The following is a 16,891-nucleotide window of genomic DNA, read 5'->3' as shown; positions in this document are numbered from 1 at the left end:
TGTTGCCTACCGCACAGGCGCCTGCAGGCCGTGGGGTAGGCAACACGACCGGCGCCAGACACGGCTGCGCTGGTGTTGCCTACCGCACAGGCGCCATGCCCTCCACCCCCGTCTCCGTCGCGTCTGCAGGCGTCGGTGACGGTGCAGCAGGCCGACGAGAGCCTCCGCGGGTGGCCGTGGACCGCCAGGGAGTGCAAGTTCCGCGACGAGGGCCCGCTGGACATCGCCGTGCAGTACAGCCAGGTGAGCTGCGTCGAGTCGTGCCGCCTGGGCCTGCTGGCTGAGCGCTGCCATTGCCTGCCTTTCCACTACGGCGTGTCGCCTGCCTCGCCCTTGGGTAAGGCCAGCACCCATCACACCGGTCCACGAGGGACGTGCCATATAGGTGTCAATTAGACACCATCAACCATTATTCGAGCTCATGGCTTTTTCGTTTTTAATTTTTCCAGCTGAGCTCCCCTTTTGCAACGCGTCTGGATTGCAGTGCGTGTACGAGCACAAGGGTATCCTCCGTGAGTACTGTCGCGAGCCCAATGCACCAGCATCGTTCTAGAAGTTCCACGAAGAGTTGTTTTGCTCTTGTAATCTCGCCAGGGAATCTCTACAGTACAGGCCAGTTCCGGATACCCATCGTCGGCGAGAAACAGTTGGGCCAAGGGGAAAGGGCCAGCTGCGAATGCCCCCCCGAATGCGACCTGCTCCTGTACAACTCTGACTACAGCACTTTAGGAGAAGCTGGGGTAACACATTCTATTCCCCCCCCCCCCCTTTCTGTTACTGCTACTGACACACGAAATTTTAAGTTCTGTGTCCTCTGCACCTACAGCCGGGGCCAAAGGACCAATCAGCAGTATTCTTCGTGCGTCAGAGAAATTTAGGAGCAGAAAATATACTTTACTTGAAAAGCAGTAGAGTTTCCTTCCTCGGGTTCCTTGGTAAGCTACAATATGTGCCCTAGAATAAGGGAATGCAAGCTTTGTCTTAGATAGGTTAACTTAACATCTGTTCTGTTAAAATTTGCAGCTAATCTTGGGAACCTCGCTTCTTTATTCCTTGGAGTCAGCTTTTTATCAGTCCTGGAGTTCGTTTGGGTGTCAGTGTCTTGTCTAAGGACATTGTCCATGAAATGGTTGTCATTCTAGATTACTGAGGACTAAGTTACCACTGTTTCAATTACTATTAGCTGTATTTTCACAAAACAAAACAATGAGTAACAAAGTTTACAAGAGTCAATAGATAAGGATTTTTTCCTAGCATGCTTTTACTTTTTTACTTGATAAAGAGTTGATGCAGAAAAACATATCACAATGTCACAAGTATCAAGAAATAAATGCACATCTTCATATACGTAGTAATAGATAGAAGTAAAAAAATTTGGTACACTGAAACTAAAAAAAAGCATTCGTTTCCAACGTGTAACATAATGCAAAAGCACAGTCAATCTCACAGACAGCATGTTTACTCTTGCAAGTAAAGTTGCCAATAGAAATCGACCTTCTAAAAAGTAGACAGTTGGGACTGTACTTTTTAAACACCCATTTGAGACAAGAAGCATCACCTGACGTAAAAACTACTGCTATTAGAGCTTGGATGACATGTTAGAGAGCAATCAGTGTCCAACTAAATACAACTACCATAAAACAAAGACAGCAAATGTCAAAATGACACAAGAACTATTGTGCATATATACACTTTTCAAAATTTAGCACCTCATAAAAGGCAAAGAATGTGCTCTACATTACTAAACAATTAAGGCAGTTACCGATAAATTTCCTCAGAAATTCAGTTCAGTTCACATTGTTGTGATCAAACGGTACTTAAACTTTTAAAAAATTAAAAATAAGTAAAGATATATATTTAAAGACCAATAGAACAATTAACATTAAAACAAAACTGCTGCAGCAACAACAGTAACACATCAGGTCCCTCTAAAACCAACAACCCCATAGAGGAGAAGCAGGCATAAAAAAATATTACCAATGGTTTGCCACAAAGAAAAACAGACACAGGCAATAGATCACAAAACTGGTTCTTCTCTGTATTAAGATTATTTTCTGGGGCTAATTTTAGAAGACACATTAATAGATGAAACATTTATCAATACATATATAAAATTAAAGTTATGAAAAAGATACAGTATAGGTATGAGTAGTACAAATAAAAAAATAATCGGAATGTAGCTGATTAGTTACAAAATTAGCAACACATTTATTTATGGCCTACTAGCAATAGCAAAGATATCAGTCTAGTTTCAACAATGTGAGAATGTGATGCTTGGTATAAACTAGACAACTTCAGTGGAATAATCACAATGAACTAACAATACCGAATACCTTTTTACCTGATTAAGATTGCTTTGGTCTACCTGTGGTGTATCCGTACGAAGCATTTTCTACACAATGTCTACAAATTCTAATACATTGAGCACTTGCAGTAAAACTGACAGCTGCATGGCTACTACTTCATAAGTATAAAACACATTTCCAGTGCTTGAAATGTCCCTAAACGTCCAGCATTGGAGCAGCTCTAAACTAAGATAACAGAAAAAAGGTTTATCACACCGACACCTAGGAGGCCCTTTGTTTCACTACAAGTCATATTGCAATATAATATAACTCTACAATTAGATAAAATTGAAAGAAACAATACTGTAAAGTTATGCATACAAATGTTTTCTGCAGAGATTCCTACAGTGATATGTATGCATAGTGACAGTACGTACAATCATAAGTCACAAACATTGACTTCAAAAAAGCGCCTAAGGCAGAGAAAACTAGTTTGAATCTAACATCCAACTGTCAGAAGCAGCTCAAGATATTTCTTCATTGATTGCTGAAAAACACTTGACAGTGACATGGGGTATTCTCACTGGTACAAGGGATTCACCAGAGCAGTGACACTTCAAAAAAATAGGTACAAATGGAAGGAAGACAATCCAAAGTGAAGGTATCTTTTACACAACTATCTTCCTATAAAACAATATATCACAATTTCATAAAACAGAAGATAGATAAAACCGTGAGCATAGGCCATGAACAAACAGGATATTAAAAACCAATGACCACTAGGAAGCACCAATCCTGATCCCATGAGCAATAATCTACAACAATAAAGTAAAGACAATGTTTACTTCAAATAAATTATAGTTCATATGTTTACTGCAGGTACGTTTCTGTGAAATCAATAATTTAAGTGCAGCTTAAAAACTCTCATCTATGAAGAACAAGAGATGCGTAGTGCATTGTTTGGAACATTTCATGAAACTTTTATGTCAAAACAGGACAACATAATTAGGAATCAGAAAGTTGAGACACAGGACAAGACTTTTCCTCAGCAATGTAATCACGAAGAATCCAAACCAAATAGCTGATTCCCACAGCACACATACATACACAAGCAGTAAGAACCTGTTGGTACTTGCGAGTTTGTCGAATTTCAGTTTCCATCAGAGCATTTGCCCTGACCAGTTTATTGACCTAAAATATATAAAGAGAAAAGTTAAAACAAATTATCAAATTTTATAGAATTAACAATATTTAGACTGAGCAACTGGAACGAAACTTACATTATCACACACTACTGATAATTTGTCTGGAGACACAGACGCGTTGCCCAAAATACTTCCATTGCGGCTACTTATTTCAGATGGGGAACTACATCTTAACCGGTTAATTTCTGTTGCGGTGCTCCCACGTTGCTGAAAATCATAGTAAGTAACAGGTGAAAGGGCACGCAACATACACAAACTTCAACATTCAAAGCCAGCCAAAGTTTACCTTCCATAAGTCTGTAAGTTCTTGATTTGACATTTCCGCAGAATCAACTGACATTCCCATGATCAGAAACTTATCTCTTGACAAAGCTGACAGTTGAAAGCCAGCGTGAACTGCCACAACCACAGAGACTGAGGCTCCTGGTTTTAAGACTCCCAAACACGGACGAACACGATATTTTTCTGGAGAAGTTGTTTTAATCTACAAAGAGATCAAAACAATATTATAACACACATTTTGAACCAGGACAGAAACAATCAGAAAATTAAAGTAACAAACCTTATATGAAATAATTTTATCATCAGAATTTGTGAGAGAAAGAGCTGCCCTCAGTTCTGAATCTACACTGTTGTCAAAGACAATGTGGTCAGTGGGGCTTATTTTAACCTTGAGTCCTGGAGAATGTTTAAAATATGATATTACAAATACATGAAAGCTCTTGAGTTTCAGAAAACAAATATATTAACAATATTGACAGAAAATTATCGACATTTTAGAAACATACCAGACACACCATGTCCAGTTTCCGCTGTTGGAGAAGAGTCACCTTGAGAGTCAGCAAAATGAACCTGAAACATGGCAAAAGAAAGTAAGAACTTCATTACCCCAGCAAATTGATAAACAAAAACAATTTGTTCATATTCCATACTTTTCTTTCTACTTTGCCATTTCTGTCTTCAGGTGTGAACGAAAATTCGTGGGCGTCCTCTCCTCCCCAGCATGACAGGGCATTCTTTGGCTCCACAAAGTTCTTTAAAGTACTCTTATTCACAAAATTAATCTTCTTTACAGCTTTCTCAGGTAGCCATGACTTGATTATTTTAAATGCAGCTGAATAGTAAAAAATAGTCTTGGTAAAGTTGATGGATGTTAATCATTTTTGAGTGGATGTTACAATATACTTACTGTTGAGGATCCATGGCATTTCAAAAATGAGGATATAGTTCAAAAAGAACGGATAGTAAAGCTTGAATAGAGAGATCAGGTATTTGGTATAGTCCATATCCATATTAGACAGGCCAGTATCAGCCATGTCAAAGAAGAGAGTAATCATATCTCCTTTATCTTGCCTGAAATATACGCATGTATATTGGTAAATATTATTACTGAAGCTTCAAAAAGTTGACCATTCTTAAATTATTAATGCCCTACCTTTCCAGACGTTCAAACCAATAGACAAGACATTTTTTCAGTTCATCCATGTCTCGTTGACCCTTCACATGTTTCTTGCACTTCAAAATAAATAATGATTTTCCATCAATGTCCTTGCTGTGACTAAACATACTTCCGTCTTCAAGATACTCTACTCTCACATTCTGCTCATTAAGATCTACAAAACCAAACCAAAGAATATAGGAAAGCAACTCCAGAGAAGGCAGATTTAGATTGATACAGAAAGGGGATACATTAGGAGCACAGAACATACCATTTGTACCAAAAGTTTTGCGCCATTTACAAGTTTCCCACATCATGTTTAGTGACTCTTTAACATCGTTGTCATTGTGGAGAAGAAATCGGCGTAACCAGTCATCTCCTCCTTGAATGCGAGCAAGATCCGCTGGATGAATACCCCCTGCGAGACAAAACGGAATTCTTATATGAACAATGGCATTACTTACGTGCTATAGAGTGGCATTCGTAATGGACTTTAGTGAAGACTTTGGAGCAACATCAGTGCAAGCCAATAGAAGGTAATGAGCATTATGAGACAAGGAAATGAACAAAGTGACATTCTAATTTCAAATCAGAAAGGTTAAAGTCATGGATTGTTCGGTTGGGCTCCAGTTACTCTACCTGGTATGGACGAGCCATCAGCATCCAATTTCTTCATGAATTGGTCTCTCAGTTCTTGAATTTCGGTCGGTGTGGGCTCCATGCTCGCTCGCTTGGATAGGTCAAAGGGGGTTGTCAAAGCAGACGAACTATTGTGACAGAAAGGGAGTTGGAAGATAAGCGCCAAGTACAGTCCCAACTAGCAGCAGTACCTTGAGCAAGGGTTAAACTTGGTGAATCTTACCCGAGATAAGGCGGCTGGTCTGATCAAAGTTCAGCCGCAGGTACTTGATTGGCGAAAAAATATACACTGGCTCGGCCCGCCGCTGCCTTCTTCTCTCTCACTCACACATTTCTCTTCCCTCTCTCTTTTTCTTGTAGCCTCGCTGCGCTGATTTGGCCTTGGAATCCCTTGTTTCCCTTTCCTCCTCTCCGGCGGGCCGTGGCGGGGGGTCTCTACGGGCCGTGGTGGCGGCGGGGAGGCAAGGTTTGAACTTGAGAAACTCAAGGTTTGAAGTTGCCGTCTGCTGGACCGTCTGGACACGCAGCGGCCAGACGACAGACGACAGACCTTTTGTCGTGGAGGGTGAAGACGTGTGAAGTGGCTGAGACAACACCGCCCGGCCCCTCCCCGAGGAACAGCTGCAGCTGCCACACCTGCGGCCTCTTGTCGAGACACGAGCCGGTGATGTCCGCCACGCCCCCCTCCCGTGCAGAGCGATTGCCACGGTGCGTATCGTCACGCGCTGTGAGGTGCGTCACGACGGTGCAGAGGGGGTTTATGATTGATGCCCCCCACCCGGACCGTGGCGAGCGAGACGGTTGCCTACGTACCTTATCAGAGGTTGGCGCGGATGGGGGTGGGGGTGAGGGAGGTGGGGGAGGGCTCTCTTTCTCGGCATTCGCCCACTCCCCTTTGAGGAAATTCGTCAGCTGTCAATTATGTATGCCGGCCACCAGGCAACGCCCCGGGGCTGGGCAGCTTTGACCCGTCGTCGTCGTCGACCCCGCTCTACTGTCGATCGATCCTCTCCGTCGTGGTACTTCCCGGCGGCGGCCGTCTCTCCTCGGATATCAAGTGAGACTTGCCAGCTTGCCCGCCAAGAAGATTTTATTCCACACCCAATGAAGGTGCCGGGTCGCCACCCGGTGCCCCAAATGAGCGTTCCAAGCATGAACATTCGAAGCTCGAGGGTGCGCGGTGCGCGTAGGAACCGAGGGCAGGCAGCCGTCTCCACACGACTGCGTGGCGGGCTGGCCCATCCAAAGCGTTGACAGGCGCGGCGTACGTTGGGTTGCCTACCCACTAGGCGCTGTCCTCCGTCTGTTGGTTTCCTTGATTGAAACAGCCCTCAGCAAACGTCCTAAGATACTACAAAAAGTGCATATGGGACAGAAAGAAATTTTTTGTGTTAGTTTCTTTAGTTTCTAATTAACTCCGCGGCAAATAATGGAGGTTGATAGGGCTCCCCGGAAGCGCATTGCTTAAGGGTAGTGGTAGTGGTGAGGGCTTGGTGAGGGGGTAGTGAGAGGGGGGAGAGGGGGGAGGGGGAGGCATGGAAGTCGTCTGGAGACCTGAAAGCTACGGAAACGGACGGATGGGATAAGATGACTGATGAACTTGCTCGAGTACAATAGAACATAACTGTGTTTCACGTATTTTCAGCCTGGAAACACTTTTAATGAAAAGCTTCTTCTCAAAAATAGTTTGAGAAGTTGGCAAGGCTGGTGGGGAGGATCTAAGGTGATGGTGGTATGAGAAATTCGCCGAGGCCTTAACACAGATTTTCCACAAAACACGGTGAAATACTCTCCTAACGATTCTTTTCAAACGTTCATTGTTGATCTCCATGTTTTCGCTTGTTTGTGAATTCAGGTGCGGTTATTGCTATGAACTGTCTTTAACCGCGACTCCGCGACGGCAGGGAAACCGGATCCGGACGTAGGTGTGAAGAGGTTAGGTTCCCTCTGTAGTTTTTGTCCTGCACTTTATGATCCAATGTGCTAGGTGCATGATAAGAAATTGATGATTTATTTCGAACGATTGACTTGCAGTTGATGTGGAAAAGTATGGAAAGAAGACAATGTCGGACGATTTAGCTGTAATACGAGTCGTTTCCATGGAGTTTCCACGGCAGTGACTGTTGTTGTGTGTCTATTGTTTGCAGTTTGCTGCCACTGCTGTCTGCTTGTTTTGATTGGTAGACCTTCCTTGCTACCATACCATACCATACTGACCATACTATCGTGATGGTTTGGCGGTGTTGGTGTACTGACCATGTTATCCAATTCTGAAGGATCATAGACTTTTCATCAAAGAAGTACACCTTAATTTAAGACATAGAACGTACAGAAGAAACTATAATGGTATGTTTTCTAAAGCAGGATTGGTTAAGGTCTCACTATTCACGTTTGTTGATTTGCATGGTAACCTACAGAAAGTCAACAACAAACTAGAAAAGAACTAGAAAAGAAGAAGCTAACATTTCTTTATTTTCTGATTATCTTTGAAGAACAGTAACACACGTTTTTGAATAATTTTCATGCACAGTTGTTCATTAGATTTACACTTTTTAATTTGTCCAATAGACGCAACTTCAAACTTCAAATCATTATATTTCCCTCCTTTATCTCTTCTGTTCTAGATGCGGGGTCAATTTCCTTTCTCAACCAACAAACCATTTGATGTCAGTGAAACACCTACAAAACTGCAACATTTATGTCGAATGTGTGCAGCAACATGCAAAGAACCGGTTTCATTATATGGTCCTGAAGGAGTGGCACATGAACTTGCTGTTAAATTCTCTAGTTACTTACCCATCAAGGTAGTATTCTCTAATTTTTTGCTGAAATATCAGTTAAATGTACTTGAAACTATAGAGTAGCTTTCCTAGGTGGCAGAAACAGATACCCTTCCACTGCAGCTTTGCTATGATTGCACAAATTTACTCATTCAATGGGATGCTGCAGTTCTTGTGGCTATTGCTGCAGACAAAAAACTAAGAGCCTTGCAGTGGCGAGAACAGTTTGAAAGACAGGTAAGGCTTTAACTGCAAACTACTATTGTGGGCATATCTAAATTTGTGTATTCTCATACAAGCACACATTGTTTCAGAGAGCTGGGGAAAATATGAAGGGATCGAACACTGAGTATGGGTTTTTGTAATTACCTTATTTTATATCTCAAAATAACATTCCTTGTACTAACAGCTCTTCATGTTTTGATTTTATTTTCCACTTTAGAGAGTCGCTGTCCTGTTCACTTTGCCCAAAAAGTGGTATGGTGTTCAGAGGATTAATTGAGCATTTGAAAACCCACGAAAGGCCCCCTTCTCTTTCAAATGACAACAATAATGCTGATTGCAACAAAATTCCAAGAGAATCACAACTTCCTGAAACAATTGTGCCCAATTTAGCTGGAGATACTAGTCTTGATGCTGATGAGCATAATGATTCCTCGGAATCATTCGTTTTCAAGAGGATTTTACGGCCCAAACAAAAGAAATCCAGAACAAGTGGTCAATCTTCAAGCGAAACAAATACTTCAAAAGTGCGGCTGAGATCAAAAAGGAAAAGTTCAGGGAAACAGGATGAAATTTTTTCTGAAAGTTCTGAGGATGGTTCAGACGATGGTGTTGTTACTTCGTCAACCAGTGGTGGATTCAATTTACTTAGTGCACCATCATCATCCCTGCGTACTTTTTCCAATTCAGATCAAAATTTGAAGGTGAAAAATGTGCCAAAAGATTCAGATCCAACACCTTTCAAACCTAAAGTGCGAATAATTTCTGCAGAAAGTATTAATCAATCATTAGAAGAGCGTGCAAAGGCCAACCAGACTGCAAAGAGTCCAGAATCTCAGAATTCCTCCATTGTTAAGACTGCACAACCACCCATGCAATCAGTTCTCAAACCATTGACTCTAGCTTCTGCCTCACAAAAGACAATTGTTTTACCAGGTGGTGTGTTCAAAGTAGATAGTAATAAGACTCCAACTAAGATTTTGAAACTACCAGATGGAAGATTTGTCAGGTTGCTAGAGACCAAAGTCCCTATAGCTGGTGGGAAGTTTGTGTATGCTCCTCCACGCAATTTACCCTCATCTGTATTGAGTCGAATTGCACAACCCCAGGATAAAGAAAAAACACCTCTTGCTCAGCCTTCCCCTCCTGTTAACCAAGAGATTGCTCCTGTTAACATAGCTCCTGCTCCAGAAATTAATAGTAGTTCGAATGAAAGTTCTAAAGACCTCAGAAAAACAGTCATGTTGAGTGATTCCAAAATCATTACCTTTAACCACCAACCTGGACCAAAAAATAGCGGAAGTCGCTACATCTGTGTATTTTGTGGGAAGCGTAATTTAACACAAGACTGTTTGGAACAACATGCACGATCTCATTCTAAAGATCAGGTAGTTAATGTATCCGTACCTTCTGAGCAAAATGATTAACATTTCTTCAGCTTTCTTTTTTCATTTTAAATAGATACATTGTAATGAAATAAACACGTTGTACGTCGGCTGTAAGTTTTATGTTCTGAAATGATTTGTTTTAAGGCATTCTAGACCTGCATATTTGTAATACGGCTATTGTATTTGATTTTTCTTTTCTTGTCATTGAACTTATGAAACAAGTGATATTTTATGTAATTCAATACTTCAATTTACTTAGTGTTTCACTTTTAAAATTGGTGAAAATAAGTTCTTTTTATGAAATAAAAATAATCAATGAAATGTTCAAATTAAAACTGCTTTTAGTTCATTCGCCCAATTGAATTTATTTTTACAAAAATTAAAAATGTGTTAACCACAACAGTTTGGTAATATTACAGTAGACATACAAATGCACACATGTATATCATAAAATCATAGTTGCTATCACTGGAAAAAAAACAAAAAACAGTCAAGTTTTGGAAGTACTAAAAGGGAAAGGCATCAACATTTCAGACAGCCTATTCGTCGTAAAATCAGACAGAATGACAAAAACAAACAGTATTTGTGTGTTACGTTGAAGGAATGATGGAATGAGAAAAAAAATATCACAGTCTAGATTTTTAAAGCAGGGACACATGGCACATGAGGACTAGAGATATTAGTTGTATATAGTTTAGGAGACAATATTCGCTCACAAATTATCAAAGTAGAATGTCAAAACTACAGCAAAATGAACAAATCTCATAACTGATAGTTAAGCCTATGGAAAAGTCTATTGTCTATAGCATAACAGTAACAGTGAGAGATAACTACGACATATTTCAACAATTAAAGGTTCTCCTCACATCAAAAGCTATTTAATTGTATTTAGTCAAGAGCCTTTCTATCATACTGTTTCAACATAAACATATTCACAATCAATTTGATCAAAATATTTAAGCGCTTCCTGTAAATCTTCTACTGTTTGAAGAGGCCACACTGAAGACAGAAGACTCACATCAATAATTTGATTTAACACAAGAGCCATCATAGTGCCTGAGCTACTCAATACAAGCTGCTTAAAGGGAAAGGGTATTCCATGATTGTTTGCCATCATTTCATTAATGACTACCAGAGGTCCGAGTCCTGTTTTCTCAATCCTATGGAGAGCCCAAGAATGTGTAGGTAAAGTTACAGGACGACCATTCCACAATTCCATAAAAAGACTAACTTGAGCAGACCCTGGGTCAGTCGCAGGCCGCCTATCTTCTGCTTGAACTGTGGCTCCTGAGGCAAGCTCCCCCATAGTCTGAAGATCAAACAGTGGTTGTTCGGGATTCCAGGTGTTTCACAAAGAGAACTGTAAAATCAAGAAAGTGTTTAAAATTAGTGACTACTCATTATTGATGGCTGCAAGGAAACTCCAAATAAAACACACAACAACAACTCAAAATTAACAGCTATTTCCATCCAGTGATTTTTCTTTAAAAAAATAATTTAAAAAATGAGTCCTACCTTTGAATGGGGCTTCATTGGGCAGTAGCTGGTGATTGTTGATTTCATTACCTTGCATCCATAGAACAACATAACCCAAACATCACACACCGAAACCCATTATCACTCTTTAAAGCAATTTTATGCGATTGGCGTGGAGTAGAAGAGGAAGTTCTCTCGGGATACGCAAAATCAAACTCCAAGATTCAGCAGAAAACATTAGAATACCGCGTTATAGGCAGTCTTTCTTCAAAAAACTTCCTTGTATTTGACATCTACTGACGGCTGAAGGAAGAAGCAGACGACGTTGACAGACGACACGACATGACCCCAGATATCCAACCCTTTTGAAGAAAAAAGTCAGAGCAGTGGGAAATTCTGTTTTTGAAAATTGTCTACGAGGAAGTTATGAGGCGATTACTCTCAGTACAAAAGTCTACTTCCCCTCAAAAAAGGTGTATTCCGACCGTGACAGGACTCGAACCTGCAATCTTCGGATCCGAAGTCCGACGCCTTATCCATTAGGCCACACGGTCTGATATGGAATAATTCCCGTGAATTCACAACACATTACAGACACGGTCTCAACATGCAGCGAATGCTTCTTCTTTGCTATTTTTTTTTTAGAATAACCGATTTTACATTACCATGGAAGTTACATTAACATAAACCTAGCAGTCTCCCTGCTCGTAAACAAGCTAGAAACAAGAAACAAGTCTCTTGGAGGCAAGAAGAAGAAAAATATGACGACTGACGACTGGTTCCGGTCTTTTTCTTTTCGTCTTCTCTTTCATGAATCCCAGCGTGGGGGAAGTCACATTCACATTCGCATTCATATTTTTAATATCAGCGAGCAGCGAGGACTTCTGCATCAAGTGTCAGTGTGTGATTGTGGATAATGTAACGGCCTTTGTGTGCCATCACTCTAAATGTCGAATATGTCAGGGAAAGGAAAGGGCTTTGGTAACAGTGCCAGGTACCAGTCGACTGGCTCACGGGACCCAATTTGGACTCGAGTGTCAGGCGATCCAGGAAACCAAGGCTTAGGAGACAGCTCACGGACCTCTGCTTCAGCCGAGAAGGTTAGTTCAAGGCTCCGGTTTACTTTAATTTTCTTCGCTGTGGAGTCAAAGTTTTGATTAAACTTCATGAAATAACTGGGCAAGGCTCAAGCAAGTCAGTCCGCATACCGTCTGGCTCCTCGTCGTTGCGGTATTTAGGCTGTCATCTCCATCGGTGGGGTGCGGCTGGAGTGCGGGTTTGTTTTTGTTTCGACCACGAGAAAGTGCCTGGTTAAACAGGAGAAATTGTACTCATTCAAAATGTTTCTAATTGTCTAGCTCACATTTTCCTCAACATTATATCACCGCAATCCATTGTGTGTATTATCAGAGAGATCAAACGTATTTTTATTGATGTGCAGGTGTGGGATAGTGTGTGTGATAAAGATGGGGGGTGTTATGTAATATGTCTTGTTAGCATTTTGTCTGTGACAGTTGTTGGACATTCTTTACCTGTAAAACTTTACCTTTTCAAGACTTCAAGTTCATGTGTACTTAGGTAACTTTCTAAGAAACACACCTTGTAGTTTTGTGTGTTTAAGATACTATTATCTATATAAAGATGATATTGTTGTGCCATGAACTATTGTTTCCTAGAGATAGGGCTGAATTCATGACAAGCAAAAATCAACGGAGATAAAACTTATCTTATACTTATCACAACTTTTTGAGTTGTGGAATATTACTTTCTTTGATCTATAGACTTATCTAACTGATTAAACTTACTTTTCTTGCATTTCTCCAGATCCAGTTACAATGCAGTACAGCAAGTCATGGAAAAGGGCTGAATGTCACATCGGCTGCGGTCTTCATTGCTGGGGAAATGGCTGGCAGTGGGGTGCTGGCTCTCCCTCGAGCAGTGGTTGAAGCTGGTTTGTATCTGTCAAGTCTGCATGTTAAATGTAGCTTTTTTTTTTTTAATTTCATGTTACTAATCCATGTGTCTATCACCTTCTTACTAGGCTGGATTGGTCTTGTGCTCTTGATTGTGTTCTGTCTCAATGCTGCATATGGCGGATCTCGTCTGGGGGCCTGTTGGGCAATTATTGAGGAGAGATACCCAGAATATAGAGACCGTGTGAGAAATCCTTATGCTACAATAGGTTATCGTGCTGTCGGGAGGTGGGGAAGGTATGTAATTTTTCTAATTGAAAATTTTCATTTTGTTTAGAAATTAATCTTACTGGAAACATTATTAGCTGCTTTTCTTTTATTGTTTTACAGTATTTTGGTCTCGGCATGCATCCAGTTTACGTTGTTTGGAGCTGGAACAGTGTACCTTCAACTGTCATCAACCATTTTTCAAGACCTCATGAATGATGTTTTACCACAAGTTGGAATCTGTGTTTGGTTTATTTTTATTGCTCTTCTTTTGGTTGTACCTATGTGGCTAGGATCCCCTAAAGATTTTTGGTACGTCAGGAACCCTTCTTTGTCATAACTGCGATTAGTGACCTCTATATTTTAATTCTAAGCTAAATTTACAGTACTCTTCTTTTTACAGGGTCGTTGGAATTGGAGCTCTCCTTACTACTGCTTTTGCCTGTGTGTTTATATTTTCACAAATGGTTATTGATGGCTTACACAACACAGAGCCTGTTCCAGTTAAGAACCATGGCTTCGGCAGCTTTTTCCTCTCCTTTGGAACTATTCTGTTTGCTTTTGGTGGCGCCTCCACCTTCCCAACAATTCAAAATGACATGGCTGAAAAACAACATTTTTCTAAAAGTATTCTTATAGGATTTGCCAGTAAGTGATTTAATGAAGTTACATATACATATTTAGCTAATTTTTACTCATACACATTTTTTTCTAATCTCATTAATAATCTATTTCAGCAATTATGGCACTTTACTTACCAGTTGCTGCTGGAGGTTACTTTATCTACGGTGAGGCTGTTGATCCAAATGTTATTCTGTCTCTTGGTCATAGTAGCCTCGTGAGCATGGCAAATGTTCTTATGGCCATTCATCTGATTTTGGCATTTTTGATTGTCATCAACCCTGTCTGTCAAGAACTCGAGGAGATTTTTCAAGTGCCTCATGGTAAGTCTTCCAAATTATCAACCTTCACGACATATTTTGAAAATAGAAGTGTTTCATTTGAGGGTTCTTCATTTGAATCTAATCTTATCCAATATTGCAGAGTTTTGCCTTAAACGGTGTATTCTGCGAACCATCATGATGTGCATCATGGTCTTTGTTGGTGAAACTATTCCAAAGTTTGGCAAAATTTTGTCACTTGTTGGAGGGTCAACCATAACGCTGCTCACCTTTGTATTTCCCTCATTGTTTTACATGATTTTATGTGATCAGAAGGGAGAGGAATGGCCTCAAAGGTATGGTTTCCTTAAGGATTGAATCTTGGTACCTCAATATTTGCTTAATCTAATGTTTACTTCAACTAATAAAAAATAAATTGCTTTTTTGCAGGCACATTCCTCTTTACAAACGAGTCTACATGTGGGAACTAATTATTATTGGCCTTGTTGGTGGCTCAGCTTCTACTTACAATGCAATTTTGGACATTTTCTCTGCTGAATCCATGGCAAAACCCTGTTATTGGCCTCTTTAAGGGTGAAAACAAACCCTTTTTATAGGATGCAGAATTTAGGTCAGACATGTTGAATTTTTTCTTCCTTTGTTTAACATGATTGTACAGTAGTTACCAGTCCAATGGTTAGTTCCCTCCATCCCTGTAATTTGGAACATGGCTTAGTGGTGTATAAGTGCTCTTGTTATATATTTTTCTGTTTAAACAAACCTATTTTTTACAAATTTATTGAAAAGCAAATTGCATGCAGGATCAAGTGTAATGTTAAGCTGTTATTTTAAGTGTGTGATTTGAATTGGTGGGACGTCCTTTGTATTTAGGGTATGGTTTGGCTCTCTATTAAAACAGAGAAGCTTTTATTCAAGTCCCCAAATGCTGAAGTTGATATGTGACTTTGCAAATTGGAGACGTTTTTCAGTGGCTGAAACTTTTTAGATTTGTACTTTACATTACTTTTCTAATGCAAATGAGCCACATAGAAACAACACCTTGTATTTTGGAACAAAAGACATATTTGGGGTTTTCCCCCTCCATTCCATTCATTTATTATGGGAACCAATCAAGATAGTGTAGTTGTGGGAAGGGAATGCGCACTGAGAGCTACTTTCCTTTTGTGCGGAACTGTATTTCCCTACCACATTTTTAAGGAATCAATTTGAAAGCATTTATCTAATCTATTATGATTAATATATACTCTCTATACTTTTTTGTGTGTGCCATTTTTGCAACAGGCCTGTGATTGTCTTGTAGATGTGTGAGGCATTTCCCTGGGACCACTAGTTAGCTCAATTTATTGTGTAGTTTATTTGTGTATGACACTATTGCTCAGACTGAACATTTGCATCTTTGTACTCTTCCCTTATTTCTTAATTTGTAGATTGAAATCAGAGAGCATTTGTGGTATATGTCTGGTGACTTATCTGTGATAATTTGCCCCTGCCATCAAAGTGCAGCTTACTGTTGAACCCATTGTATAGTCTGGACTACATCCATAACTATTGAGGATGTTTTATTTTTTATTACTTTTTTTGTTGAGAATTTTTTCTGGCAGGAAATTTAAAATTGTTTTAGTGAATTCAAAATTTAATGTTAAATGAAATTTTGTACGTACATAGTTTTATTTTGAGGTTTTGTGTTTGAGTTTATCGTATGATCTACTAAACACTGCGTATTTGATTTGCCAGAACCGGAAAATTGGCTTAGTAACAGTTACTATTCTGTTGAATCCACATAATACCTTGTGTTTGACTTGTGATGCTAGTTATATTTATTCTGGAAACAATATTAACTGTGGTCATTTTAAATTTCTATGTGAATGTTTTAAAAACAAAAAAACAAAAGGTGTAGTTAAAGGAACATTTATTCCAATTTAGATTTTCTATTTATGTATCACATTTATATTTATGAAGTTTTGATTAATTATAACACTATAACAACCATGCTTGCTATATTCACCCTTTGTATCCCCTACATTTCTTATACTTACTTGAAAATTCATTCCTCATTCTTTACCCAAACCTATCCCTATACTACTGTAACATGAACAGGAAAAAAAGACATTTTTGTGGTTCATCTTTTCCTATATTCTGTCCAAAAGTGACCCCATCCTTTCCCCAACCTTCCCCGCATGTTGAACAACAATTCTGGGAATGGTGGGGAAGTGGTTTTCAGGCGCATTCAAAGAGGGAGACACTCTGTAGAAATGTAGAATGTACCTCATGTGGAATGGGTGCCATTTCTTAAAATAACACAATTGAAGAAGGGGTGGCAAGGGTGTTTTTTCCCATTTTTCGAGATATTTTTTATCCCACATTCATGAGAAAAAG

The 16,891-nt window shown here is 39.9% G+C and overlaps 5 protein-coding genes and 1 non-coding gene across 9 annotated transcripts in view; 3 read left to right on the top strand and 3 right to left on the bottom strand.

Moving 5' to 3' along the window:
- Nucleotides 1-1,253, top strand: part of LOC113202943 (pickpocket protein 28-like) — a 3,053-nt gene extending 1,800 nt beyond the window's left edge. Inside the window, exons 6-10 of the mRNA XM_026417396.2 lie at nt 130-337; nt 450-512; nt 595-740; nt 827-935; nt 1,024-1,253. Of these exons, the coding sequence (XP_026273181.1) occupies nt 130-337; nt 450-512; nt 595-740; nt 827-935; nt 1,024-1,142 (645 nt within the window). The 3' untranslated portion in view covers nt 1,143-1,253. The remainder of the gene's footprint in view (nt 1-129; nt 338-449; nt 513-594; nt 741-826; nt 936-1,023) is intronic.
- LOC113202941 (motile sperm domain-containing protein 2) lies at nt 1,168-6,179 on the bottom strand. Its single transcript, XM_026417395.2, has 11 exons — nt 5,791-6,179; nt 5,568-5,695; nt 5,200-5,346; nt 4,926-5,103; nt 4,680-4,843; nt 4,423-4,604; nt 4,279-4,342; nt 4,053-4,168; nt 3,777-3,974; nt 3,566-3,697; nt 1,168-3,476 (listed from the first exon to the last, which is right to left on the bottom strand). Exons 2-11 carry the CDS (start codon nt 5,647-5,649, stop codon nt 3,291-3,293), a joined length of 1,449 nt encoding a protein of 482 aa, XP_026273180.1. The 5' UTR covers nt 5,650-5,695; nt 5,791-6,179; the 3' UTR covers nt 1,168-3,290.
- A 1,094-nt stretch (nt 6,180-7,273) lies between these two features.
- Nucleotides 7,274-10,292, top strand: LOC113202952 (uncharacterized). 3 transcript variants are annotated; one of them, XM_026417410.2, is made up of 7 exons: nt 7,274-7,347; nt 7,423-7,614; nt 7,715-7,913; nt 8,192-8,371; nt 8,441-8,584; nt 8,662-8,696; nt 8,790-10,292. In XM_026417410.2, exons 3-7 carry the CDS (start codon nt 7,911-7,913, stop codon nt 9,994-9,996), a joined length of 1,569 nt encoding a protein of 522 aa, XP_026273195.1. In that variant the 5' UTR covers nt 7,274-7,347; nt 7,423-7,614; nt 7,715-7,910; the 3' UTR covers nt 9,997-10,292. The 3 variants fall into 3 exon arrangements, with proteins under 3 accessions (XP_026273195.1, XP_052125653.1, XP_026273193.1); XM_052269693.1 differs by having other exon boundaries at nt 7,278-7,347; nt 7,423-7,502; XM_026417408.2 differs by having other exon boundaries at nt 7,285-7,614.
- LOC113202953 (uncharacterized) lies at nt 10,279-12,158 on the bottom strand. 2 transcript variants are annotated; one of them, XM_052269702.1, is made up of 3 exons: nt 11,473-12,158; nt 11,199-11,317; nt 10,279-11,117 (listed from the first exon to the last, which is right to left on the bottom strand). In XM_052269702.1, the coding sequence occupies exons 2-3, from the start codon at nt 11,261-11,263 to the stop codon at nt 10,865-10,867; spliced, it is 318 nt and encodes a 105-aa protein (XP_052125662.1). In that variant the 5' UTR covers nt 11,264-11,317; nt 11,473-12,158; the 3' UTR covers nt 10,279-10,864. The 2 variants fall into 2 exon arrangements, with proteins under 2 accessions (XP_052125662.1, XP_052125661.1); XM_052269701.1 differs by having other exon boundaries at nt 10,279-11,317.
- Trnar-ucg (transfer RNA arginine (anticodon UCG)) lies at nt 11,915-11,987 on the bottom strand. The gene has a single exon. It is a non-coding gene; the product is annotated as a tRNA-Arg (tRNA).
- A 126-nt stretch (nt 12,159-12,284) lies between the features above and the next one.
- On the top strand, nt 12,285-16,502 carry LOC113202957 (uncharacterized). The gene is made up of 8 exons (XM_026417416.2): nt 12,285-12,533; nt 13,258-13,384; nt 13,475-13,643; nt 13,737-13,925; nt 14,017-14,261; nt 14,351-14,557; nt 14,658-14,850; nt 14,945-16,502. Exons 1-8 carry the CDS (start codon nt 12,381-12,383, stop codon nt 15,084-15,086), a joined length of 1,425 nt encoding a protein of 474 aa, XP_026273201.1. The 5' UTR covers nt 12,285-12,380; the 3' UTR covers nt 15,087-16,502.
- Nucleotides 16,503-16,891: the final 389 nt, after the last annotated feature.

Source organism: Frankliniella occidentalis, unplaced genomic scaffold (genome assembly GCF_000697945.3).
Source record: "Frankliniella occidentalis isolate FOCC.00 unplaced genomic scaffold, Focc_3.1 Scaffold99, whole genome shotgun sequence".
Taxonomy (NCBI): domain Eukaryota; kingdom Metazoa; phylum Arthropoda; class Insecta; order Thysanoptera; family Thripidae; genus Frankliniella; species Frankliniella occidentalis.
The sequence above is the reverse complement of the archived record's forward strand: the minus strand, read 5'-3'. Positions and strand labels throughout refer to the sequence as shown.

Excerpts from the sequence above, each read along its gene's own strand:
- LOC113202952 (XM_026417410.2), top strand. Across the intron at positions 8,372-8,440 it reads CTAGTTACTTACCCATCAAG|GTGGCAGAAACAGATACCCT; the intron begins GTAGTATTCTCT and ends TAGCTTTCCTAG. Across the intron at positions 8,585-8,661 it reads GAGAACAGTTTGAAAGACAG|AGAGCTGGGGAAAATATGAA; the intron begins GTAAGGCTTTAA and ends ACATTGTTTCAG.
- LOC113202953 (XM_052269701.1), bottom strand. The coding sequence starts at position 11,263 with ATGGGGGAGCTTGCCTCAGGAGCCACAGTTCAAGCAGAAGATAGGCGG.
- LOC113202941 (XM_026417395.2), bottom strand. The coding sequence starts at position 5,649 with ATGGAGCCCACACCGACCGAAATTCAAGAACTGAGAGACCAATTCATG. Across the intron at positions 4,605-4,679 it reads AATGCCATGGATCCTCAACA|CTGCATTTAAAATAATCAAG; the intron begins GTAAGTATATTG and ends TTTACTATTCAG. Across the intron at positions 3,477-3,565 it reads TATCAGTAGTGTGTGATAAT|GTCAATAAACTGGTCAGGGC; the intron begins GTAAGTTTCGTT and ends TATATATTTTAG.
- LOC113202957 (XM_026417416.2), top strand. The coding sequence starts at position 12,381 with ATGTCGAATATGTCAGGGAAAGGAAAGGGCTTTGGTAACAGTGCCAGG. Across the intron at positions 13,926-14,016 it reads GGATCCCCTAAAGATTTTTG|GGTCGTTGGAATTGGAGCTC; the intron begins GTACGTCAGGAA and ends TTCTTTTTACAG. Across the intron at positions 14,851-14,944 it reads GGAGAGGAATGGCCTCAAAG|GCACATTCCTCTTTACAAAC; the intron begins GTATGGTTTCCT and ends GCTTTTTTGCAG.